The sequence below is a fragment of the Oncorhynchus tshawytscha genome, linkage group LG22 (genome assembly GCF_018296145.1).
Source record: "Oncorhynchus tshawytscha isolate Ot180627B linkage group LG22, Otsh_v2.0, whole genome shotgun sequence".
Lineage (NCBI taxonomy): Eukaryota > Metazoa > Chordata > Actinopteri > Salmoniformes > Salmonidae > Oncorhynchus > Oncorhynchus tshawytscha.
The window spans coordinates 19,465,329-19,492,935 of record NC_056450.1 but is presented as its reverse complement, the minus strand read 5'-3'; the positions used below and the strand labels follow the sequence as shown (position 1 = coordinate 19,492,935).

General features: G+C 41.8%; 1 protein-coding gene across 4 annotated transcripts in view; it reads right to left on the bottom strand.

Annotated features, from left to right (window-relative positions):
- Positions 1-27,607, bottom strand: part of nphp4 (nephronophthisis 4) — a 191,766-nt gene that overhangs the window by 81,189 nt on the left and 82,970 nt on the right. For all 4 annotated transcript variants that reach the window (XM_024384500.2, XM_042303891.1, XM_024384503.2 and 1 more), the window contains exons 9-10: positions 3,557-3,748; positions 3,258-3,390 (exon numbers count right to left, since the gene is read on the bottom strand). In XM_024384500.2, coding sequence (XP_024240268.1) covers positions 3,258-3,390; positions 3,557-3,748 — 325 coding nt within the window. The remainder of the gene's footprint in view (positions 1-3,257; positions 3,391-3,556; positions 3,749-27,607) is intronic.

Genomic DNA, 27,607 nt, shown 5'->3' with positions numbered 1-27,607 from the left:
CCCACACCATAAGAGCTGCCAGAACCGAGCTGCCAGAACCCTCATTTACTCAAGTGTTTCCATTATTTTAGCAGTTACATGTTTCTCTACATTCAACTTCTATGAACCACTAGAATTGTCCTATTGTAGATTAGATAGTAAGCACACAGTGGAACATCACTCAGACAATCTGTGACAGTGTTGTCTTTTAGACACAGTCACAGTCTGATTCAAATGTCTGATGCAACGCTGGGTGAACTGCACCGGTAGCCATAGTGATGGCGAAATGTAAGCCTCCCCATTTCACTCTCGCTTTTTTTTCTCTCTCTCTCTGTCCGTTTTCCTCTCTCTTTTTCTATAACTCTCTCACAGCTCAGTTTCTCCTCTCTCACTCACCCCCCTTCTCTGTGACTCTCTCTCTCATTCTTTCTCTGTTGGCTCAGACTGGCCTTTTGGAAATGGCTAGAGTAGCCTGGGGTGCAGTAGCCTTGCTGTAGCATCCATCTGCTCAGACTACAGTAAGTGTGGACAGGAGGACACAGTAGTGCTGGATGATGAACTAGTACCATGACACTACCATGGCACCAACCTGCTCTATGGCATCCATTTTGTTTGAAGTGCTTTTAAGTGGCACTGCAGACTCTACTTTTCAAATCATTAAGTGGATTTATCAGTGATAAACAGATGTTGACAGCTGAGAAATCAGGGAATTGTGAATAATGCAAGTATCGGCCATTGGAATGAATTATTTAATAATCTAAGAGGACACAGCTAGATGTTTTTTCCCCGTTTTGCTTATTATTAGCCAAGTTGTACACGATGGCGGTCAAGCAAACAGTGCGGGTTCTGTAGCTACTTATCTGATTACTGGGAGTGCATGGACTGTGTGAGAATGCATAAGTCACACCCCACAAGACATGCCACCAGAGGTCTCTTCACAGTCCCCAAGTCCAAAACAGACTACGGGAGGCGCACAGCTCTACATAGAGCCATGACAACATGGAACTACATTCCACATCAGGTAACTGATGCAAGCAGTAGAATCAGATTTATAAAGTAGATAAAAATACACCTTATGGAAGAGCAGGGACTGTGAAGTAACAAACATAGGCACAGACACATGCATACACACACACAATAACATACGCACTATACACACACATGGATTTTGCGTTGTTGATATGTGGTAGTAGAGTATGGGCCTGAGGGCACACACTTAGTTTGTTGTGAATTCTGAAATGAACGTGTCGTAATGTTTTTAAAATTGTATAACGGCCTTAGTTTTGCGAGACTCCAGGAAGAGTAGTTGCTGCCATGGCAGCAGCTAACGGGGATCTATAATAAACACTGCCCATCGTACATTTCTCTTGGAAACATCTAAAACGGTATGAATCGATAAGTGTCTTACTTTCCCTATTTCAAAATTACTGGCTGAAGGGGTAGCAATGCAATGTGGAATGTTTGATCCTCCTTTGATCCTCCTTGCTTGTCGGATGCAGCCATGGGGCGACAAAGACATAAATTACACATCTCGACTTGTAAATGAGCTGTTGTTTCTATCAGCCTTCCAGAGAAACATACAGATGAAAACACAAACATACAAACACACACACACTTATACACAAGCACGCACACGCACACAGATGCGCACACGTACACGTGGCTAAGAATGCACAAAACAAACAAATACACGAGCGCACGTACTGTACACACCGACACATACACCCCTCGATCTAATCAGAGAACAGTCAGCACTGTTCAAACCACCAAATCAAAATAATGACAGAGATTCATGATATTGTACTTCCTTAACAGCAGCCAACACAAAATCATTTAGGTGAGGACACTTCAACCGCTGATTCAACTGTCATTAAACAGACTTTGCAAAGAAGCAGCCACCCCAACTGAACCTCAATCAACTCCATTCTCCGTGTAGGAAGATAAGCTGGCTAGCGACAACATTAGTATGGAAATCATTGGCTATGTAAAGTCCACTCAGAGTCAAGATATACCCTCTGTCTAAGACAATGGACTGAGTGTCTGTGTGCCAAGTGTTTACCAGGATTTTATAAATCAATTCCGTGACAGACAACTGCTTGGAGTTCCAATAAGTGACACTTGTAAGTTATTATTATTTTCTTTCTTTTTATGTTCAAATAAAATGAAATGAAATAAATAAATTGCTTTATCTTTCTAAAGCTCAGTATGGGAGATAAATAATGCAATTCATCTAACCTTTCTTTTACCAGGAAATCTCTCGAGGTTTCAACCTCTTTTCTGGGAAAGACCTGAAATAATATAACTAATAGAACAAGAGATCTAATAACTGTGCCTTCAATATAGGTTGCAACTGTACCCTAATACAATAGTGTCATATCATTAGCCTTTGTTGCTATGAGTGCCATACATAGACAGTAACATATCAGTGCTTTCACATATGATAGCAAAATATGTCTCCGGTTCTACTGCATACACAGCCTACCAAAAAGGCTCAAGTCTGATGAGTTCGGATCGCAACTCAACTCTTTTCCGGAGCAGAAGCTAGCGTGAGATACCGATGTCAGACTTGTTCAAAATCAAGGGGCCATATCGGGCCCTGGCCAAAGTCTCTTCCGGGTACTCTACTTCTTTGTCGGAGCATTCTAATCCTGTAGAGCAGGTGGTGCCAATGAGATAACACTACGGTGGTTGGGAGTCCCATTATGCATATTGCTTCTGATGGATGGTAGTCAGAACTTTGAAGCCCTTCTCCAGGGGTGACTAACTGCAGCAGTGTGTGTGCCTGAAAAGTATGTTGGTCTGCGAGCAGCCTTTCTGTCATTCCATGCTTTCCCTGTCATGATAAACAAAACCTGTTATGGTGAGGAAACAAACACAGGCAGTGACGTTTGAAGTGATTTCAAAGTCCAATTCAAACTAGAAATAACCTTTTCCTATGTCAGCCATTTTCAAAGGGAATCTCTTCACTACTTAGGAGTTCAGAATGTGTCAGTCTTTGGGGAAAAAAAAGTTTTTATTTGTATTTTTCATTTTTAGAAGACTAAAGCCATTATGAGAAAAAAAAGGACATTGTGACTGATGCTGCTGATACATGTCAGCTATGTGATTAAGACAACATAGAAAAGCAGAAAAGGCTGGATGTTGGCTATTGGATACTTCAGTTCAAATAAAAATGTTAATAAGGATAATGTCCAGAAAAGCAGGAATTCCTGATGAATCAGGAAGAGTCCCATCCAGGACTGATACAGATGGAGATATCCCCCCGTGATGATATGTACCTGGTGAGGGTGAGGGAGGTTTCCTCTGCTGTCCTGTCCTGCTCCTCCTTAGAGACACGGCTGTGCTGGACGAGGCCTTCTGCACTGAGCTGGAAGACAGACGGAACCTGACCATGTCCCTCTCATCGACCACCTCCGAGAGAGGACCAGAGAGAAAGACAGAAAGCGAGAGGCAGAGCGAGAGAAAGACAGAAAGGGAGATAGAAAGAGAAGTCAGTGTGGGACTGCCAAATGATCAGCTGATCCATCATCTCATCTAATGAATTGGTTAATATCACACATTATGAGAAATATGTTACCTGGGCAGGACTTTGGCTGTTGGAGGAAGAGGTATAGGCCATGATTCCATAGGGGTTGGGCGTAGAGCCGCCCTGCAGACTAAGCTTCACTTCTTCGGCCCTCAGGGCACCCCACTCCTGGAAGGGGCACCACACCCCCCAGCGCAGACACTGCATGAAGGCTGTCCGGGAGATTGTGGAGGTCGAGGAGAGCTTTGGAACCCAAAAACACCCAAAGTCAGTAGAACCTTTAGCGGTAAAGAAATACTTCAAGCCTTATATGTAGTGTGAGGCACAGCACGTTGCCAGACAGGAAGAAGTGTAGAGAGCTCCTTGTGACCTTATGTTCCCGAAAGGGATGAAGAGGATTCATAAAGTAAGTAAGCAAGCATGTGTAGTCTATATGTTAGAACTGCTGCTACACAATAATTCAACGTAGAAAAATAACCGTTTGTGAATACTAGCTATCTTTATTTGTGGGAGTTTATACCATTCCTGTTAGTATTCCGATCAGGAGCAGTGGAAATGGTTTCGAAGTCAGTATACCGTCAGAGGTCCTTATCAGTCAACGGTCTTCTCGACAGTCGAAAAAAGTTCAATTTGCTCCAATGGCTTTCTCAGCAAATATTGTATCATGGTTGAAAGAGGCGAAAATTAAATGGCTGAGGAAAAACAATAGTGGTGCAGCAATTCCAATTTGAGGGCATTGTCCTTTCGCTCCAGGCAAGACTGGAGTCGAAGGTTATTATAGTTGTGATTTTCTATTAGTTTTTTATTTCTATTAGTTTTTTTATTTCTAGTTTAGTTTCAGTTAGTTCATTCTTGATTTACTACTTTTGTTTTAGTTTGAGTTTTATAACTTATTATATTATTTAGTTTCAGTTTTAGTGTTAGGGAAAGAAAGTAGGTAGGCTAGGAGCCATTTATGTGTTGTAGGCCTATAGCTTGTGTTTTGGGGGATATAAAATTTTCCCACTGGGGGGCCGTAATACACAAGGTGATGAGTCAGGTCATAGGTTTGGTTATGTTTAAATTATAAATCAATCTTAATGAGACTTGACTATGTTGCCCAGTTGTCAGTTACGACGAGTAAGACCTTATCTTGTAGGTTGAGCAACACAGATGCTGTGCCTCGTTGAAGCAGGCTGATATGCCCATAAAGGAAGCACTCCGTCCTTACTTGCTCCATCCGTCTACACACATGGTTATTTCGTTGTCTCTTTCAGAATCTCCTGAACTTTCTGGGTTGCTGTATCCATTTGCAAAGCAATCACCTCGTTTACTCTAGAAGTGCCAGGAGTATTACATTTGGGATCAAGTGTTTGGTTGAATTTTCTGAAGGCTGGCTAATAGCACAGTCTTGTGGACTTGCCAGACTGGATGAATACATGAATGAGTGCTTCTTCTATTTATTTATTTTTTAACTCATTTGAATTAGGTTGCCATGTTTCTGCTATTTTCAGGCAAATGGCTAATGTGCGTTGTCCTAACGTTACGGTTGATGTGCAGCTACTAAGAGCTGGTGGCTGTCTCACCTCGTCTTTATCCTGAAATTGTTTGTATTTCTTGGTGGGCGCTGTTCAGATTAACTTTGAGGTTGGTTAGCTTTTCCCAGTTCCACACACGCTGCTGATACTACAACACATTTGCTTTTGTCCTTTCCAGCATTGCTTTACTTTTTGCTGCCACCATGGTTCACACCTATGGTTCACACTCAAGCACGCCCTCTGATTTCTTCCCTATTAGAACTATCACTAACTCCGCTGATAGCCATAGTGACGCACAAGCTAGCCTATTTGAAATGTCGGCATATACTGGCAGCATTTACCCGCCAGATTCAGAAGCTTGAAAACTCCATTAAAAAAAATAAGATTGAAAACCCCCTTTCATTTTGAAGTTTAGAAGGAAAAAAAAAACATAACTGAACAATGAGTTTTTTCATTTTAGTTAGTTTTGCAGTCAAATATAGTTTCAGTATTGTTTTCGTTATTCAAATGTTTTTCTTAATTATTTTATTTCAGTTTACTAAATTGTTTTCCCATTTTAGTTTTCATTTACTATAATAACCTTGCTGGAGTCCCAGAGGAATGATACTAAAGCATGTTCAGTCTATAGGCCATAGTATGAGCAATGTGGACATGATCAGGGGTTCTGTAACTGGGGGTCGATAGAAACTAGAGGAACAAAGAGGTGTAATGGGTTCGCACTCAAAAATATGTTGCATAAAGCTTACTTCATTATTCTCTATTTTAAATGTTTTACTGCTTCAGTGATAGTGTACACAGACATTTCAGATTTACAGCCTTCTTCAGTGTGTAGGTACAATTAGATGTCAATCTCCTGGGATTTCGCTTGTTTACCTTGTCAACCACCTGAATCGAATTCAGGGATAGTTTTGGTGTTTCAAATGAAGAGGGTGGCTTAGCAAGTAAACTGAAAGGGGAAAAAAATATTTGAAGGCAAACTGAGGGGGAAAGAGGACTATGTAGAAAACAATTTACACCATTTAAAGGTATACTTCAGGATTTTGGCAATTAAGCCCTTTATCTACTTCCCAAGAGTCAGATTAACTCATGGATACAATTTGTTGGTCTCTGCATCCAGTATGAAGGAAGTTAGAGGTTGTTTTACAAGCCAATGCTAACTAGCACAATTACTGGAAGTCTATGGTATCTACTAGCATGCTAGCAGTTACAATAGACTTCTAGTCCTTGCGCTAATGCTAGTTAGCAACTTCCTTCAAACTGCACCAGAAACATAAAAATGGTATCCACGAGTTCATTGGACTCTGGGGAAGTAGATAAAGGGCTTCTTTGCCAAAATCCTGAAGTATCCCTTTAATGTTCATGTTGTGATGTACAGCACTTGTAATATTCATTGATATTTGCGTCATATTAATTACTGATATTGCACAGCTCCTCAAATATCATGAGCCTTCTATGTTTGAACGAATGCACGCACACGCACTTCCTAGCTAGCCCCGTTCTACAGTAGGCCTTAATACAAGTGATACATCTCCCCCATCAGCTGAGAACAGTCACACGTGTACTTTAGGAGCAGATTTGTTGTGCTTAAACATGATTTACAATGAGTCCCGTGGTGCCTCTACTTCACTCTGAAGACAGCCATTCATGGAAAAAAATTAATTCCCGCGAGCAGTTTCACAGAATCGATTAATAAGCCGGTCAGCCTCAGACCAAAGTAATCAATCACAGGTAGGGAGGACGAAATACATAAGAAACCCTGCATGTGCCAAGGCCACGTCAGATACAGTATTCTAGAGAAATAAAATCATTCTGAATGTGTTCCGTTCAACAACAGATGAATAAAGCCCCTCAAGGTTGCTTCCTGACCAATTTTGTATACAGCATAAATAAACCCTGGATTGCTGATGCTATGTCTTGGCCAATGAGAGGCTTTGAAGCCACCGGTCCGCCATACAGAGCTCGCCAGCTTGTAGTCTTAAAAAATGGAAATGAGTTACATCAGATTTGTTCAGCAATTCCAATGTGGAAAATGAATTGGGAAAGAATAGGGTTTTGGGATAAACGCCGAAAATAAGGTCTGAGGTTAACACAGGCTTAGTATACATTATTTTGGGCTTTCATCCAATAACACTACAAAAACTCCATTAATTTCCCCAAAGGCTTTGGTCAACAAGCCATTGAGGAGTTAGTGCCTACAAAAAGACGCTGTTACTACTGCTCTCCCCAGAAGAAGCAGGCCTTTCATAAGAATAAATGAAATTCTACAGTATTTCAATGAAATGTTTCAAGTGGGGACAGTAACATTAGAATTACACTTACAAGGAAATTGTTTATATATCTATCTTAATTTTAAAAAGTGTTTAGCACACAATATAATTAAAAATGATTCATTAGGGTGTCTGTAATAGAATAAATGTGGCAAAAACAAATGTAGACATTAATAAAATGCATTTCTATAGGTTCCCCAAAAATTTTACAATGGTGGGGGAGTGTCAAGATGAAGGTGCAGTGGCTTTTAATGGGACCCATACAGTATCGTGCAAAAAGTTGACCAAAAAGCACCTAAAAGCAACTGGATGATCAAGACTCTTGGAAGAATGGTCTATAGACAGATACATCAAAAGCATAACTTTTTGGATGGCATGAGTCCCATTATGCCTGGCGAAAATGATGGTTTTGGGATGCTTTGCTGCCTCAGGACCTGGACAACTTGCCTTAATAGAATGAATAATTAATTCTGCTATCTATCAGAGAATTCTACAGAAGAATGTCAGGCCATCCGTTTGTGAGCTGAAGCGCAGCTGGGTCATACAGCAAGACAATAATACAAAACACACAATCAAGTCTACATGTAAATGGCTAAAAAACAACACATTTTAAGTTTTGGAATAGCCTAGTCAAAGTCCAGAACTAATCCCAACTGAGTTCAAGCAGTTCTGCATGCAAGGGTGGGCCAAAATTCCTCCACAGCGATGAGAGACTGATCAACAACTACAGGAAGCATTTGGTTGCAGTCATTACAGCTACTTAGTGTAAGGGGGCAATTACTTTTTCACACAGGGGAATTTGTTAATTAACTATATATATTTTTTGTTATTTGTTATTTGTAAAATCAGATTCCCTTTATCTAATATTAGGTTTTGGTTGAAGATCTGATTACATTCAGAATCAAAAATATGCAAAAATGTAGAAAATCATAAAGGGGCAAAAACTTGTTCATTTCATAAAGTGCATTCAGAAAGTACTCATACCCTTTTCCCACATTTTGTTACGTTACAGCTTCATTTCTAAAATGGATTAAATAAAAAAATGTCCTTATCAATCATCACACAATACCTCAATGACCAAGCAAAAACAGGTTGAGAAATTTTTGCAAAACAAAAAGGTCCCACAGTTGACAGTGCATGTCAGAGCAAAAATAAAGTCAAATTAATTGTCTGTAGAGCTCCGAGACAGGATTGTGACGAGTAATTATGTAAATGTGATATTTCAGTTCTTATTTTTAGTATATTTGGAAACATTTCCAAAAACCTGTTTTTGCTTTGTCATTATGGGGTATTGTGTGTAGATTGATGAGGGGGGAACTATTTAATCCGTTTCAGAATAAGGCTGTAACATATTATGGGGTATTGTGTGTAGATTGATGAGGGGGGAACTATTTAATCCGTTTCAGAATAAGGCTGTAACATAACAAAACGTGGAAACAGTGAAGGGGTCTGAATACTTTCCCAATGCACTGTATTCCCCCAGCAAGTGCAGACATTAACTGCTACTTCACTGAATTGAAACTCGAAAATGGGGGCCGTAAAAAAGATAGACATATATATTCCCAGGAGGCACTGCCTGTTTTTCCATTTCACGAGGTCGAATTAATAAGATGTTTCATAAGAAACATTAATTCAAGCGAGTCCATTTGAAAGTGATGATTATGTAAAAATTACTTAACTAGGGAGAGATAAGTTTGTGTGGTGGAAGTAGCCAGTAAAAAAATATGAGGCAATTTATCTAATGTGTCTTTTCTACACCCTCTCTTTTGAGCTCTCGCTCAGAGCAGACCGTCGTGTCTAGCACATGGTCTAACACTTTGTTCTGCAATGTTTAATGAATATTCTCGGTTTGGGTTTGACCTGTGGGAAGAAATGCTGGTTGGATATCTGAGGAGCAAATGTGACGGGAAACAAAGCACCAATTACAGGCGTCTTCTATAGTGCAGAGAATGCTCTTATCAGCCCAGCGTTCGCCTCTTATCACAAACTTCCAAAGTCTTCCAACTGTAGAAAACTGCTCAAACTTGACTAAATTACTGTTAGTGCATTTTATATCCACACGAGCTGGAGGCGAACAACCCTTTGAAACTGGGCATGTTTCTGCATAGATAGCTCTTCAGCACAGCCTTCAGAATTCAGAACTGCCACGATAGCATCAACATGAACCCAAACACTCTTATTAACTGGCACAGAGAGGGTTCTTTCAACAAGATACATTCCAAGAAATCTTTATTACACAGTTTACCACCACCAAACACAGCCGATAGTATACAAGCAATGGAACAAAAGGAACCCATTCAGGGGACAGTTAACTCCCTAACACAATTTTCTGTGTGAGGTTTTGAAAGAGCACTCCGTATAGGCATCAACGTGGTGTGATCTAAACAAACTGCATAGAGCAGCAACTCAACTGGGCAGACAAAAGCATCTTGTGGAGATTCTCAATACAGCTCTTCAACACAAACATACTGTATACAGACAGTCAACATTGTTCAATGGCAGAAGTAAGCTTTAGCATTGTGTTCTCTCACTGAGTGAATATTGCAATCATCTAGTAGAGGGAGCTCAACACTATGCCAAGGAGCGGATGTAGGCGGTTTAATTGTGATGGCTTGAGGGGGGACATATGGCCATTGGTCTTAGTAAGCTCAAGCCCCCCTCCTTGGATCAACACAGTGCAAATGAGTAGGTGGCACCTCCAAGATCAGGAGCACTGACTCATTCTGTAATCTTACTCAGTGAGTCATGTTCAGCTACAATACAATGAGCGACCTGTCGTGACAACAGAGCGATGTTGTCTCCATGCCATCAGATTCCAGGGTGATAATACTGAATGTTGGTCTATGCCCTCAACTACCATATTCAGATGAACTAATAAAAAAAAAGAAGCTTGCCTTTAGCTATGCAAATGTGCAAATGTTATGTGACAGTCATTGGTTTGAAAAACAATCCTTTCAGAAACTAACTAGGGTCAAGAAATCCCTTCAGATATTTTGAAAATATATAGTCAAGAAATTGGGTGTATATTTAAAAAAAAAAGTGTCATTAAATTGCATTTTGGAAGCAAACACGCATATGGTAATGCAACAACAGTGGAGATGAGAGAGAAAAAGAGAAAGGGTCGCCTGAGGCAAAGACGAGCGAGAGGGAAACTTTTTCAGAGAGTTATACAGAAAACAATAACAGCAAGCGATGTCACTGCACACACAGGCCTCATTGCTGAAAATGGCAAAGAATTTTTCTGGGAGAAGAATCCATCAAGCGTGTTTAGTCGAATAAAATGCAATGTTTTGGCATCCGCAGACAAAACAAGTATTTCATTGTCAAATGTGAAATTGGGGGAAAATATAGATCTCATGTCTGTAACCTGGGGCCACAAAATCTTCAAACTTCGAAAGAGAGACCACCTAAATTTCAGACAGTGACCAATTCAGGACCTCTAATACAAAGATTCATTTATTAACTTTGCCTGAGTTAAGCACATGCTGACTAGACCGGCCACGTGGGTGAGTTCACCATCACGCTCATGTTGATTTTGTACATCCAATCCAGAAGTGATTGAGAGGCGCAGGTTGAAATATCAAAACAACCTCTAACCAACTATATTCATTTGGGGACAAGTCGAAAACACATGAAACAATCATGGACATTTAGCTAGCTAGCTTGCTGTTGCTAGCTCATTTGTCCTGGGATATAAACATTGGGTTGTTATTTTACCTGAAATGTACTTTGGATCACTGTAGAATTGTTGAATAACATGTACAGTGTAAATGTATTTTGCAGCGCTCGAACACTCAACACGAGCGGTGTCGTCAGCATGTTAAGTAGTCGAATCTACGGAAAGATAAAAAACAATTAGGCATTAATGTATGCAGCCTTTGAGATTCCCAAAAAGTAGCCCGACTTTCAACGACTCAGGCTTTTTCGCAAGCAGTGGGAGATTGGGAATTATTCCTAAATTAGAGGAAAGAGCATTGATGGGAGACTGAGTCTGATAGTTATTACTATTAGTGCAGTCTGCTGGGCGGTTGGAGTCATTATTTCAGCCAAAACCCTGTGACAGGAAGAGGCCCAGAGCTTTCCACTACTTATTCTCCACAATGAGCAGCCCAGCAGAAAGTGAAGAAACATGCACCGAGATCATTAACTTAACATTTTCATCCATCTGCTAGAAGACTCAGTCACTCGGATTCTGTGTTCTTTTCAACTCAGCCCCACCAAGACCAAATAATGCTTAGAAGAGCTGAGTCGGGTGTCAGATTCAGCCTTCGCTGATTGCAGAATCCTCAAGGAGAGTTCATGAGAGCTGGGACTTTTGCTGAAACCAATTTATTGTGGAATAGACAGTCATTGTTATTTTCTGGGGATTCCAGTGCAGGCCTGTGGAGTGAACATGCATGTAGTCTATTCATCTGTCTACCTTGTGAAGTGAACATAAGTGCAAAGAATACAAACATCCAAAAGCAACACAGGAATTTAATAACGGTGGGTGAAGGCTTTGCCATGGCATAAAGAAGGGGATCACCTCTTCTGCGCCAAAGCAAATATTAGTATATCAACCACGTCCCTTCAAAGCAGTCAGTGGGCACAATCTAACTTTTCATTTAGCTCAGCATATGATTGAATAAGATGTCGTTCGGAGGGTTAAATTGTCGAGTATGTGAGAAAAAGTAATTATAACTACCTCTGGCCATTTCTGCACTTCAAATCAAACTTGCCCTTGTTTTTATTTGTTGGCTTTATGTAGGCTATTTTACATAGTTGGTAATGGCAATATCAGTTACTTTTTAGGTTTGTATCATTTTCATTTAGGTTTGGATATAATGTTTATTAACTACATGACAATGACTGAGATATGAAGACATTATTATAAATTAAATGAAACCATTTCACGGAAATTTGCATATGAAAACCATAACTGGTAAGCAGAATGGTAGAAATTGTAAGATAAATTGGCATTCCACCTGAGAAAGGTTGCCGAGTACTAGTGTAGCCTATTAACGGGAACTTCAGGAGTAATGGCAGAATCTGACAAAGCCAGCTGGAGCGGGAGGAAAATAGTTGGGTCAGGTTAAAAGTAAGCTTAGTGTCAGACTAGCGCAATGCATATAGTTCATTTCATTAAAACACATAGGGTGTGTCTATACAGTGGAGTGGGAAAGTATACAGTCGTGGCCAAAAGTTTTGAGAATGACACAAATGTTATGAATGTTGTTATGTTATGAAGAGTGATCAGATGAATTGCAATTAATTGCAAAGTCCTTCTTTGCCATGCAAATGAACTGAATCCCCCAAAAAACATTTCCATTGCATTTCAGCCCTGCCACAAAAGGACCAGCTGACATCATGTCAGTGATTCTCTCGTTAACACAGATGTGAGTGGTGACGAGGACAAGGCTGGAGATCCCTCTGTCATGCTGATTGAGTTCGAATAACAGACTGGAAAGCTTCAAAAGGAGGGTGGTGCTTGGAATCATTGTTCTTCCTCTGTCAACCATGGTTGCCTGCAAGGAAACACGTTCCGTCATCATTGCTTTGCAAACAAGGGCTTCACAAGCAAGGATATTGCTATCAGTAAGATTGCACCTAAATCAATCATTTATCGGATCATCAAGAACTTCAAGGAGAGCGGTTCAATTGTTGTGAAGAAGGCTTCAGGGCACCCAAGAAAGTCCAGCAAGCGCCAGGACCATCTCCTAAAGTTGATTAAGCTGTGGGATCGGAGCACCACCAGTACAGAGCTTGTTCAGGAATGGCAGCAGGGAGGTGTGAGTACACAGTGAGGCGAAGACCTTTGGAGAATAGCCAAGTGTCAAGAAGGGCAGCAAAGAAGCCACTTCTCTCCAGGAAAAACATCAGGGAAAGGCTGATATTCTGCAAAAAGTACATGGATTGGACTGCTGAGGACTGGGGTAAAGTTATTTTCTCTGATGAATCCCCTTTCCGATTGTTTGGGGCATCCGGAAAAAAGCTTGTCCGGAGAAGACAAGGTGAGCACTACCAACAGTCCTGTGTCATGCCAACAGTAAAGCATCCTGAGACCATTCATGTGTGGGGTTGCTTCTCAGCCAAGGGAGTGGGCTCACTCACAATTTTGAACACAGCCATGAATAAAGAATGGTACCAACACATCCTCCGAGAGCAACTTCTCCCAACCATCCAGGAACAGTTTGGTGACGAACAATGTTTTTTTCCAGCATGATGGAGCACCTTGCCATAAGGCAAAGGTGATAACTAAGTGGCTCGGGGAACAAAACATCGATATTTTGGGTCCATGGCCAGGAAACTCCCCAGACCTTAATCCCATTGAGAACTTGTGGTCAATCCTCAAGAGGGAGGTGGACAAACAAAACCCACAAATTCTGACAAACTCCAAGCATTGATTATGCAAGAATGGGCTGCCATCAGTCAGGATGTGGCCCAGAAGTTAAATGACAGCATGACAGGGCGGATTGCAGAGGTTTTGAAAAAGAAGGGTCAACACTGCAAATATTGACTCTTTGCATCAACTTCATGCAATTGTCAATAAAAGCCTGACACTTATGAAAGGCTTGTAACTATACTTCAGTATTAGATAGCAACATCTGACAAAAATATCTAAAGACACTGAAGCAGCAAACTCTGTGGAAATGAATATTTGTGTCATTCTCAAAACTTTTGGCCACGACTGTACAGAATCCTTCAATTTTTCCAAATTTTGTTATGCTACAGTCTTATTCTATAATTTATTAAATTGTTTTTTTCTCCCCATCAATCTACACATAATACTCCATAATGACAAAGGAAAAACAGCTTGTTAGACATTTTTGCAAAATATAAAATTTTCATAAATATTCAGACCCTTTACTCAGTACTTTCTTGAAGCACCTTTGGCAGCAATTACAGCCTTGAGTCTTCTTGGGTATGACTCCACAAGCTTGGCAAACCTGTATTTAGGAAGTTTCTCCCATTCTTCTCTGCAGATCCTCTCAAGCTCTGTCAGGTTGGATGGGGAGCGTTGCTACACAGCTATTTTCAGATCTCTCCAGAGATGTTTGATTGGGTTCAAGTCCGGGCTCTGACTGGGCAACTCAATGAAATCCTGAAACCACTCCTGTGTTGTCTTGGCTGTGTGCTTAGGGTCGTTATCCTGTTGGAAGGTGAACCTTCGCCCCAGTCAGATCCTGAGTAGGTTTTCAACAAGGATCTCTCTGTACTTTGATCCGTTCATCTTTCCCTCGATCCTGACTAGTCTTTTGGCAAACTCCAAGCAGGCTGTCATATGCCTTTTATCGAGGAGCGACTTCCCTGTGGCCACTCTACCATAAAGGCCTGATTGGTGACTTACTGCAGAGATGACGGTCCTTCTGGAAGGTTCTCCCATCTCCACATAGGAACTCTGGAGCACTGTCACAGTGACCATCGGGTTCTTGGTCACCTCCCTGACCAAGGCCCTGCTCCCTCGATAGCTTACTGTGGCTGGGTGGCCAGCTCTAGGAATAGTCTTGGTGTTTCCAAACTACTTCCATTTAAGAATGACGGAGACCAATGTGTTCTTGGGGACTTTCAATGACGCATACATTTTTTGGTAACCTTCCCCAGATCTGTGCCTCGACACAATCCTGTCTCAGAGCTCTACGGACAATTCATTCGACCTCATGGCTTGGTTTTTGCTCTGACATGCACTGTCAACTGTTGGATCTTATATAGACAAGTGTGTGCCTTTCCAAATCATGTCCAATCAATTGAATTTACCACAGGTGGACCCCAATCAAGTTGTAGAAACATCTCAAGGATGATCAATGGAAACAGGATGCGCCTGAGCTCAATTTCGAGTCTCATAGCAAAGGGTCTGAATACTTACGTACATAAGGTATCTGTTTTTTATATTTAATAAATGCGTAACAATTTCTACAAACCTATTTTCGCTTTGTCATTATGTGGTATTGTGTGTAGATTGATGAGCATTTTATTTTATCCACCTTAGAATAGGCTGGAAAAAGTCAAGGGGTCTGAATACTTTCCGAATGCACTGTATAACCCTAACCCATATGCATAACCCTAACCCATCTGGACAAGAGGAATACCTATGTAAGAATGCTGGTCATCGACTACAGCTCAGCATTTAACACCATAGTACCCTCCAAACCCGTCATTAATCTCGAGACCCTGGGTCTCGACCCCGCCCTGTGCAACTGGGTCCTGGACTTTTTTACGCACCGCCCCCAGGTGGTGAGTGTAGGAAACAACATCTCTACCCCGCTGATCCTCAACACTGGGGCCCCACAAGGGTGCCTTCTCAGCCCTCTCCTGTACTCCCTGTTCACCCATGACTCCTTGGCCATGCATGCCTCCAACTCAATCATCAAGTTTGCAGACGACACAACAGTAGTGGGCTTGATTACCAACAACGATGAGACGGCCTACAGGGAGGAGGTGAGGGCACTCGGAGTGTGGTGTCAGGAAAATAACCTCACACTTAATGTCAACAAAACAAAGGAGATGATCGTGGACTTCAGGAAACAGCAGAGAGAGCACCTCCCTATCCACATCGATGGGACAGTAGTGGAGAACGTGGAAAGTTTTAAGTTCCCAGGCCTACACAACACAGACAACACAAACTGAAATGGTCCACCCACACAGACAGCGTGGTAAAGAAGGCGCAACAGCACCTCTTCAACCTCAGGATGCTGAACAACTATGTCTTGTCACCAAAACCACACAAACTTTTACAGATGCACAATTGAGAGCATCCTGTCAGGCTGTATCACCCCCTGGTGCGGTGATACAGCCCACAACCGCAAGGCTCTCCAGAGGGTAGTGAGGTCTGCACAATGCATCACCTGGGGCAAACTACCTGCCCTCCAAGACACCTATACCACCCAATGTCACAGAAGGGCCAAAAAGATCAAGGGCAACAACCAACCGAGCCACTGCCTGTTCACCCCGCTATCATCCAGAAGGCGAGGTCAGTACAGGTGCATCAAAGCTAGGACCGAGAGACTGAAAAACAGCTTCTATCTTAAGGCCATCAGACTGTTAAACAGCCATCACTAACATTGAGTGGCTGCTGCCAACATACTGACTCAAATCTCTAGCTACTTTAACAATTAAAAGTTGGATGTAATAAATGTATCACTAGTCACTTAAAACAATGCTACTTTATATATAATGTTTACATACCTTACATTACTCATCTCATATGTACAGTGGGGCAAAAAAGTATTTAGTCAGCCACCAATTCTGCAAGTTCTCCCACTTAAAAAGATGAGGCCTGTAATTTTCATCATAGGTACACTTCAACTATGACCAAAAAAATCCAGAAAATCACATTGTAGGATTTTTAATTAATTTATTTGCAAATTATGGTGGAAAATAAGTATTTGGTCACCTACAAACAAGCAAGATTTCTGGCTCTCACAGACCTGTAACTTCTTCTTTAAGAGGCTCCTCTGTCCTCCACTCGTTATCTGTATTAATGGCACCTGTTTGAACTTGTTATCAGTATAAAAGACACCTGTCCACAACCTCAAACAGTCACACTTCAAACTCCACTATGGCCAAGACCAAAGAGCTGTCAAAGGACACCAGAAACAAAATTGTAGACCTGCACCAGGCTGGGAAGACTGAATCTGCAATAGGTAAGCAGCTTGGTTTGAAGAAATCAACTGTGGGAGCAATTATTAGGAAATGGAAGACATACAAGACCACTGATAATCTCCCTTGTTCTGGGGCTCCATGCAAGATCTCACCCCGTGGGGTCAAAATGATCACAAGAACGGTGAGCAAAAATCCCAGAACCACACGGGTGAACCTAGTGAATGACCTGCAGAGACCTGGGACCAAAGTAACAAAGCATACCATCAGTAACACACTACGCCGCCAGGAACTCAAATCCTGCAGTGCCAGACGTGTCCCCCTGCTTAAGCCAGTACATGTCCAGGCCCGTCTGAAGTTTGCTAGAGAGCATTTGGATGATCCAGAAGAATATATTGGGAGAATGTCATATGGTCAGATGAAACCAAAATATAACCTTTTTGGTAAAAACTCAACTCGTCGTGTTTGGAGGACAAAGAATGCTGAGTTGCATCCAAAGAACACCATACCTACTGTGAAGCATGGGGGTGGAAACATCATGCTTTGGGGCTGTTTTTCTGCAAAGGGACCAGGACGACTGATCCGTGTAAAGGAAAGAATGAATGGGGCCATGTATCGTGAGATTTTGAGTTAAAACCTCCTTCCATCAGCAAGGGCATTGGAGATGAAACGTGGCTGGGTCTTTCAGCATGACAATGATCCCAAACACACCGCCCGGGCAACGAAGGAGTGGCTTCGTAAGAAGCATTTCAAGGTCCTGGAGTGGCCTAGCCAGTATCCAGATCTCAACCCCATCGAACATCTTTGGAGGGAGTTGAAAGTCTGTGTTGCCCAGCAACAGCCCCAAAACATCACTGCTCTAGAGGAGATCTGCATGGAGGAATGGGCCAAAATACTAGCAAAAGTGCGTGAAAACCTTGTGAAGACTTACAGAAAACATTTGACCTCTGTCATTGCAAACAAAGGGTATACGACAAAGTATAGAGATAAACTTTTGTTATTGACCAAATACTTATTTTCCACCGTAATTTGCTAATTAATTCATTAAAAATCCTACAATGTGATTTTCTGGATTTTTTTTCTCTCATTTTGTCTGTCATAGTTGAAGTGTACCTATGATGAAAATTACAGGCCTCTCTCATCTTTTTAAGTGGGAGAACTTGCACAATTGGTGGCTGACTAAATACTTTTTTGCCCCACTGTATATACTGTACTCTATACCATATACTGCATCTTGCCTATGCCGTTCAGCCATCGCTCAACCATATATTTTTATCTGTGTATAAGGTAGTTGTTGTGAAATTGTTAGATTACTTGTTAGATATTACTGCATGGTCTGAACTAGAAGCACAAGAATTTCGCTACACTCCCATTAACATCTGCTAACCATCTGTATGTGACCAATACAATTTGATAAGATATACAGAAACGAGTAACACTTGCACACCACAACGCTAACCCAGGGGACTGAGTGATCTCGTTCTCAGGGGCCATGAGTAAGGTTTTTAAAATCAGGTCAACACTCGTAACGCCGCTGCAGGCATATTCACTGGCAGGCAACCTCTTGTCACAGTCCGTTATCCCCACATCTGAAGCTCTCCAAGAACTATGAGGCTACCTGCCACAATGACTACCGCCCTGTAGCACTAAAATCAAGAGGGCTCTGAGAGTGCTAATAAAATCAATCCGCAAAACACCAGTCTCAATGTCAGCAGTGAAGAGACGACTCCGGGATGCTGGCCTCCTAGGCAGAGTTCCTCTAGTGTCTGTGTTCTTTTGCCAATCTTAATCTTTTCTTTTTATTGGCCAGTCTGAGATATGGCTTTTTCTTTGCAACTCTGCCTACAAGGCCAGGATCCCGGAGTCGCCTCTTCACTGTTGACGTTGAGACTGGTGTTTTGCGGGTACTATTTAGTGAAGCTGCCAGTTGTGAGGCGTCTGTTTCTCAAACTAGACACTCTAATATACTTTTCCTCTTGCTCCCACTCCTCTTTCTATTCTGGTTAGAGCCAGTTTGCGCTGTTCTGTGACTGGAGTAGTACACAGCGTTGTACGAGATCTTCAGTTTCTTAGCAATTTCTCGCATGGAATAGCCTTCATTTCTCAGAACAAGAATAGACTGACGAGTTTCATTAGAAAGTCCTTTGTTTCTGTCCATTTTGAGCCTGTAATCGAACCCACAAATGTTGATAGTCCAGATACTCAACTAGTCTAAAGAAGGACCGTTTTATTGCTTCTTTAATTCGGATAACAGTTTTTTTCAGCTGTGCTAACATAATTGCAAAATAGTTTTCTAATTTTTTTCTAGTTTTCAATTAGCCTTTTAAAACGATACACTTGGATTAGCAAACACAACGTGCCATTGGAACACAGGCTTGATGGTTCCTGATATTGGGCCTCTGTACAACTATGTAGATATTCCTTTTTTAATTTATATATATATATATATATATATATATATATTTTTTTTTTTTTTTTTTTTTTTTAAATCTGCCGTTTCCAGCTACAATAGTCATTTACAACATTAACAATGTCTACACTGTATTTCTGATCAATTTGATGATGTTATTTTAAATGGACCAAAATATATAGATATATTTCCAAAACAAGACATTTCTAAAGTGACCTCAAACTTTTGAAAGGTAGTGTATATATTATAGTACTACTGCATTGTTGGGAAAGGGTAAGCCAGAAATGCATTTCAATGTAATAGTGCACAAGACAATAAAATCTTGTATGTGGACAATGTTTGTTCTCACCGGGTTCATTGTCAGTCGTGATAGGCAGTGAACGTCTCCACAGGGCAGTTAGCAATTCTGACGCCTTCCATGTGGCGAAAGCAAATGGGCCAGCCAGGGCATAGCTTTTCTACACTGGCAGCAGGCTTCAGAACTAGGGCCCGGCCACATGGCGTCCATTAGGCACACAAACATCGGTCCCCTCTTGCTCGCTGCCAAGGCGGCATGTACCCGTCTGGAAAAGGATGGCTTCGCTGGCACGCTCTCACAGGGTAAGACTCACTCTGGGCCCATCAGGGGAGATTGATGCACTTCTCAGTGGGGAAAGCTGACATTCATTTTAATTAGGCCAAGCATTGTGTCTCCAGCATCGTGGTCTCTACTGCTCTCTTCCTGCCGCTTCCCTCAGCGTGGAGATAAAACCCCAAGGAGAAATTACCTCCAGCATCAGCCGAATCAACTAAATACATCCTTTCAAAATCCTGATGACATTACTATGTGTATGATGTTTGATTAACATTTAATTAACATTTATGTGACATTTGAGAGGCGGAACAAAACAATCCGTTTTTTGGTTGTTCTTTTCAAGCTAGGGCCCACGCTAACCTGGAGACTCTTGAGTCTTGACATGCATCTCATCCAGAAAGCCAGGCAGCCAGACAACCGGGGTTAGGTCAAGAGGGGGGGTTATTGTAAGTGGCAATTTTTTAATGAGCATGTGAATGGAGAGATTTAAAGAGGTTTTCATTCTGCAAACATCATTAAAGCCTGCAGGGACACACGTCTTCTTAAGAGAAGTCACAGAAAACACACACAACGATCCATACAAAGTCTACCTGCACTGCAATCCAATTAAAATCCAAACAAGAGTCTCTAAGGCACAGAGGAGCAGCCATACCAAACAACTTTAACAACCACTGGCACCCGTGTCAGTGGTTCCTGATCTGATGTTGTTACCATCCTATCCCTTCGCAATCATATTAGAAATATAGATACAAATACATGAAGATACAGAAAGAAATACACAAACTAAACTAATGAAAATATTAAATCTGAGCTTTAATTACTAAGCCACAGTCAAGAGGAAACCATCCACATACTGTATATTCAGCTGGCTACAATCTACCATTCCCAAAACAAGCAGAAGATTACTATTTTCACTCTCATTTCCTGGACTTTGAGTTGATGTAGATGTCACTTTCCTTAGGAGGCCTCCAACTGAGTGTGTGTGCTGGTGGTGCTCGCAAAGTTAACCGCATAGTTAACACTGAGTGAGCTGGGTGGTGGCTGTCTGAAATGAGCTGCAGACACATAACCACCCTGTGTCACTGTGCACCCTTGTGTATGTGTGTGTGTGTGTGTGTATATGTGTGTGTGTGTGTGTGTAGCCGGGTGCTCGGTAAAGGGCACATCAGTGCTCATGTTTAAATCACTTTTGGAGGAATCAGAAAGGTCACACGTTAATGGTTACACTTCCTCAGACGCTCTAATCAAGTGTGCCAGTCACCCAGCCAGGGTCAAAGGGCACCTGAAATCAGACGTGACTAGTGGCACATTCATTACCAGAAGCTAGCTTTCAGCTTCTCTCAGCCTCCACAACACAAAGCATTTCCTCAACAGCCTGCGTGTCACAACTGTCAGGCCCCCTTCTATTCCTTGACACCTAGTTTACTGCAGTGTAACAGCCTTGGCGATTAATTACTGATTTGGGTGTGTGCCTCAGCGAGTGAGACAACGACAAGGATGAGCGACGAGGAGGGGAGGATGAAACGGGCCCTCATGACAGACGCCACCACCGCCATTTTGCCTCAGCTTCTCAGTCTGTGACCTGGCGCAGTCACTCGTTCCTCGTGTCAACGTCCTGGATAACTGCAGCTGTCACGCTTCTCCAACAAATTGCTTGGAGGCAAAAGGACAGGAACACATGGCCAGCGCGCCTGCCTTCTCCCAGACCGACCTCCATTAGAAATGAGCTAGTGCCTGTCAGAGGGAGGCAGACAACAATAAGCGCCATGGTCTTACATTAGGCTTTATATGACTGTGTTGCATGGCTCAATTGACAAACTGTGCCGCAGCTAACTGCGTTTGATAAAGGCGGTGATTGAAGGGAGCGGAGCAAGTGTGGGGAAATACAGCAGGGCTAAAGTGGTGTTGACAGAATGAAATTAGGAGCCGTCGACGCGGCCGCGTGTCAGTCCCCCGTTCTAGTCATATAGCTATACTGTAGATGGAAACCTACAGTACAGTAGTCCAAGTCCAGTTTGTCACTGGCCTACACAGAATTCCCAATAATGTAAAAGCGGAATTGTGTTTTTATACATATTTACTTGTTAATAAAAAAAAAAAATTCAACCATATTCAACCGTATTCAACCATGAGGCCAATGGTGACTTAAAACAGTTACAGAGTGTAATGGCTGTGATAGCAGAACACTGAGGACGGATCAACAACCTTTTATTTACTCCACAATACTAACCTAAATGACAGAAAGGGAAGACTATACAGAATTAATATATTCCAAAACATGCATCCTGTTTGCAATAAGGCACTAAAGTAAAACTGCAAACAATGTGGCAAAATAATGAACTTTAAGTCCTGAATACAAAAGCGTTATGTTTGGGGCAAATCCAACAAAGCACATCACTGAGTACAGTACCACTCTTCATATTTTCAAGCATGGTAGTGGCTGCATCATGTTATGGGTATGCATGTCATTGGCAAGGACTAGGGAAACAGGATAGAGCGAAGCACAGGAAAAATCCTAGAGGAAACCTGGTTCAGTCTGCTTTCCAACAGACACTGGGAGACAAATCCACCTTTCAGCAGGACAATAACCTAAAAGCCAAATATATACTGGCGTTGCTTACCAAGACAACATTGGATGTTCCTGAAAAGCCTAGTTAGTTTTTTTTTTTTACTTAAATGGGCTTAAAAACAAAACAATGGAAAGACTTGAAATGGTGGTCTAGCAATAATCAACAACAAATTTGTCAAGAGCTTGAAGAATTTGAAAAATAATAAAATGTGCAAATATTGCACAATCCAGGTGTGCAAAGCTCTTAAGAGTCTTACCCAGAAAGACTTTGAGCTTTAATCACTAACAAAGGTGATTCTAACATGTATTGACTCAGGGGTGTGAATACTTCTGTAAATTAGATATGTGTATTTAATTTGAAATACATTTATAAAAACATGTTTTCACTTTATCATTATGGGGTATTGTGTGTAGATGGGTGTGATTTTGTATTTATTTACTCCATTTTAAATTCAGGCTATAACAACAAAATGTGAATAAGTCAAGAGGTCTGAATACTTACTGAAGGCACTGTATGTGGCTACATGAAACGTGCACAATGTGTATGACATGGGTAACGTGCAATGTACGTATTATGTTGAGTGTGTAATATAAAGTTTATATTATCTATACAGCAGTCTAAGACAATTTCCCCCTCGTGACACTAAAGTTCATGATGTCCAAGAAATACAGCATCTAAATCAGTGCTTCCTTTCACTCATGCCTCCCTTTCATTATTGGGGAACATCTAGCAACGGCATAGAACTTCTCCCATCTTCCGCAAAGAGATTATACATCTTTTTTTAATTTTATTTTTAATTTTACCTTTATTTAACCAGGCAAGTCAGTTAAGAACACATTCTTATTTTCAATGACGGCCTGGGAACAGTGGGTTAACTGCCTGTTCAGGGGCAGAACGACAGATTTGTACTTTGTCAGCTCGGGGGTTTGAACCAACGCTCTAACCACTAGGCTACGCTGCCGCCCCATCTACAGTGCATTTGGAAAGTATTCAGACCCCTAGACTTTTTCACATTTTGTTACGTTACAGCCTTATTCTAACATTTATTAAATAAATCCACAGCAATCGACACACAATACCCCATAATGACAAGGCGAAAATATGTTTTTAAAATGTTTGCAAAAAATAACTGAAATACCTTATTTACATACATTTTCAGACCCTTTGCTATGAGATTGGAAATTGAGCTCATTTGGCATCCTGTTTCCATTGATCATCCTTGAGATGCTTCTACAACTTGATTGGAATCCACCTGTGGTAAATTCAATTGATTGGACATGATTTGGAAAGGCACACGCCTGTCTATATAAGGTCCCACAGTTGATGTCAGAACAAAAACCAAGCCATGAGGTTGAAGGAATTGACCGTAGTGCTCCGAGACAGCATTGTGTCAAGGCACAGATCTGGGGAAGGGTACCAAAAAATGAACACAGTGGCCTCCATCATTATTGAATGGAAGAAGTTTGGTACCACACTTCCTAGAGCTGGCCGCCTGGCCAAACTGAGCAATCGGGGGAGAAGGGCATTGGTCAGGGAGGTGACCAAGAACCCGATGGCCACTCTGACAGAGCTCCAGAGTTCCTCTGTGGAGATGGGAGAACCTTCCAGAAGGACAAACATCTCTGCAGCACTCTACCAATCAGGGCTTGATGATAGAGTGGCCAGAGGGAAGCTACTCCTCAGTAAAAGGCACATCACAGCCTGCCTGGAGTTTGCCAAAAGGCAACTAAAGATTCTCTGGTCTGATGAAACCAAGATTGAACTCTTGGGCCTGAATGCCAAGCGTCACATCTGGAGGAAACCTGGCACCATCCCTATGGTGAAGCATGGTGGTGGCAGCATCATGATGTGGGGATGTTTTTCAACGACAGGGACTGGGAGACTAGTCAGGATCGAGGGAAAGACGAACGGAGCAAAGTATAGAGAGAACCTTGATGAAACCCTGCTCCAGAGTGCTCAGGACCTCAGACTGGGGTGAAGGTTCACCTTCCAACAGGACAACGACCCTAAGCACACAGCCAAGACAACGCAGGAGAGACTTCGGGACAAGTCTCTGAATGTCCTTGAGTGGCCCAGCCAGAGCCCGGACTTGAAGAAACCTGAAAATACAACAATACTCCCCATCCAACTTGACAGAGCTTGAGAGGATCTGCAGAGAAGAATGGGAGAAACTCCACAAATACAGGTGTGCCAAGCTTGTAGTGTCACACCCAAGAAGAATCAATGCTGATATTTCAGATCTTTTATTTTTTATAAATTCGCCAAAATATCTAAAAAACTGTTTTTCTTTGTCATTATGGGGTATTATGTGTAGTTTGAGGGGGAAAAGCAACTGAATCAATTTTAGAACATGGCTGTAATGTAACAAAATGTGAAAAAAGGTCAAGGGGTCTGAAAACTTTCTGAAGGCACTGTATACTTAAGAATTGCCCCACTTTGATATTGCACATTAGGGTAACATAATATTGTGTATAATTTATGGGAGTGATGTTTGAACGTTTAAACAAATTTGGGATCGTTAGTTTAGAATTATTATACTTTTTTTTACCAAATTAAAATCACAGTGCAGTTATCACAAAACTACCATTAAAAGGTCCCGATCGTCATCATTAACAAATACTTAACGCAAAAATTCTGTATGTAGGGGGAGATATGCATCTTTCAAATGATTTGCCACGGATAAAAAGCTTAGTTTGACCACATTTTCCTGGTCCTAGAGTCATGAAATGTTCAGAGTACATTGAGGAGAGTTTTTACTTTCAATAATTGTAAAAAAAAAAAGAAAAAAAGAATAATAATTAAAATATAAAAATGGGCAAAAATGTTGTTACGAGGCTTTCATCAGACAGCGAAGTAATTACAATAATACTATGGTACCAGAGACCGAGAATTACGAAGGCACTATCACTATAATATAACACATTGTGGCAGACGGTAATTACAGAGTGTACAAGGGCGGGTAATTGCACGTTTTCTGCACACGTTTTCCTTGCTCGCCAACATTCTGTGTCTCAGACCTTCCTCCTGTGCGGTTAAAGGAAAAATCCACCCCAAAACTATATTTTTGTATTTATTGTTAATTAGTCCATTGTTGATACAGTCCCAAAATGTTTTGCATGTCAGCAGTCAAGTTTTCAAGATATTGGACTTTCAAGAAGCTAAGTGTCACTTGCCACATCATCATGACATTGTGGGACTGTATCAACAGTAGAGTAATAAAAAATGATATAAATATATATATATTTTTCCCCCTTTTCATTACTCTACTGTTGAGTGATACTGCACTAGTTTTTGAGTAGAGTTTTCCTTTAAGTAAAGTAGAGGTGGGGGGACCCTCCCTCTGTCTGTCTGAAGCCTATGAAGCCCCCTACGAAGGCCCCTATGAAGGCTATGCAGACCTAGTAAGCTGACTGAAGATTGCTGAGTAATGCAGGCCCTTGAGGAGCAGAGAGAGAGTGGGCAGTCGATACGTTTGACTGCAGGCAAAGTTGCTTGTTTGAAGTTCGTCAACCTCAGTGGCTAGGCTCCTCCGGGCACTGAGGTTGACGAACTTCAAACAAGCAACTTTGCCTGCTCCCATGCCTGCTCAACCAGCTCCCATGCCTCTCTTCTCCCCCTCTCTCTCCGTCTCGCTCTTTCCCTCCTTTCCTCTCTCGCTCTCTCTGTCTCACTCGTTCCCTCCACTGATGGAAACATAAAAAAATGTGGGTTCAAACATTCTCAGGGAAAAGGGAAGAAAATAGAGAACTGGGGGGGGGCAGCAGAGAAACTCTGCAATTAAAAATCAAATGAGGAGAACAATGACACAGCAAGGTTTTCCTTTTGGGGGTGCTGGGGGGAGGTTGAGGGGCCAAATAAGTTCTTGCAAAATGAAGGACGTCATCCACACCCTCAGGACGAGTCAAGACTTTGTCTCACTTTTCAATCTGCAGTTGGTGAGTGATGCAGTGTTGGAGGTGATCAGAGCGTGTGAACTGTGGCAGTCTGGCCATCGAGTCACTGTTGAGCGATTGGTACCCGACTGCATTGTGTTACCATCTGAGTGAAAGCATTTTAAAAGTTGTTTACTCCACCACCACCTTGCTCTGCAAATCCATCAGAACAGATCAAAAGAAACAATTCCACTAAATTTCAGTCGAGTCCAGCAGCAGCAAAAGCAGACCAGATACAGTGGGGCAAAAAAGTATTTAGTCAGCCACCAATTGTGCAAGTTCTCCCACTTAAAAAGACGAGAGAGGCCTGTAATTTTCATCATAGGTACACTTCAACTATGACAGACAAAATGAGAAAAAGAAATCCAGAAAATCAGATTGTAGGATTTTTAATGAATGTATTTGCAAATTATGGTGGAAAATAAGTATTTGGTCACCTACAAACAAGCAAGATTTCTGGCTCTCACAGACCTGTAACTTCTTCTTTAAGAGGCTCCTCTGTCCTCCACTCGTTACCTGCATTAATGGCACCTGTTTGAACTTGTTATCAGTATAAAAGACACCTGTCCACAACCTCAAACAGTCACACTTCAAACTCCACTATGGCCAAGACCAAAGAGCTGTCAAAGGACACCAGAAACAAAATTGTAGACCTGCACCAGGCTGGGAAGACTGAATCTGCAATAGGAGAGCAGCTTGGTTTGAAGAAATCAACTGTGGGAGCAATTATTAGGAAATGGAAGACATACAAGACCACTGACAATCTACCTCGATCTGGGGCTCCACGCAAGATCTCACTCCGTCAGGTCAAAATGATCACAAGAACGGTGAGCAAAAATCCCAGAACCACACGGGGGGATCTAGTGAATGACCTGCAGAGAGCTGGGACCAAAGTAACAAAGCCTACCATCAGTAACACACTACGCCGCCAGGGACTCAAATCCTGCAGTGCCAGACGTGTCCCCCTGCTTAAGCCAGTACATGTCCAGGCCCGTCTGAAGTTTTCTAGACAGCATTTGGATGATCCAGAAGAAGATTGGGAGAATGTCATATGGTCAGATGAAACCAAAATATAACTTTTTGGTAAAAACTCAACTCGTCATGTTTGGAGGACAAAGAATGCTGAGTTGCATCCAAAGAACACCATACCTACTGTGAAGCATGGGGGTGGAAACATCATGCTTTGGGGATGTTTTTCTGCAAAGGGACCAGGACGACTGATCCGTGTAAAGGAAAGAATGAATGGGGCCATGTAT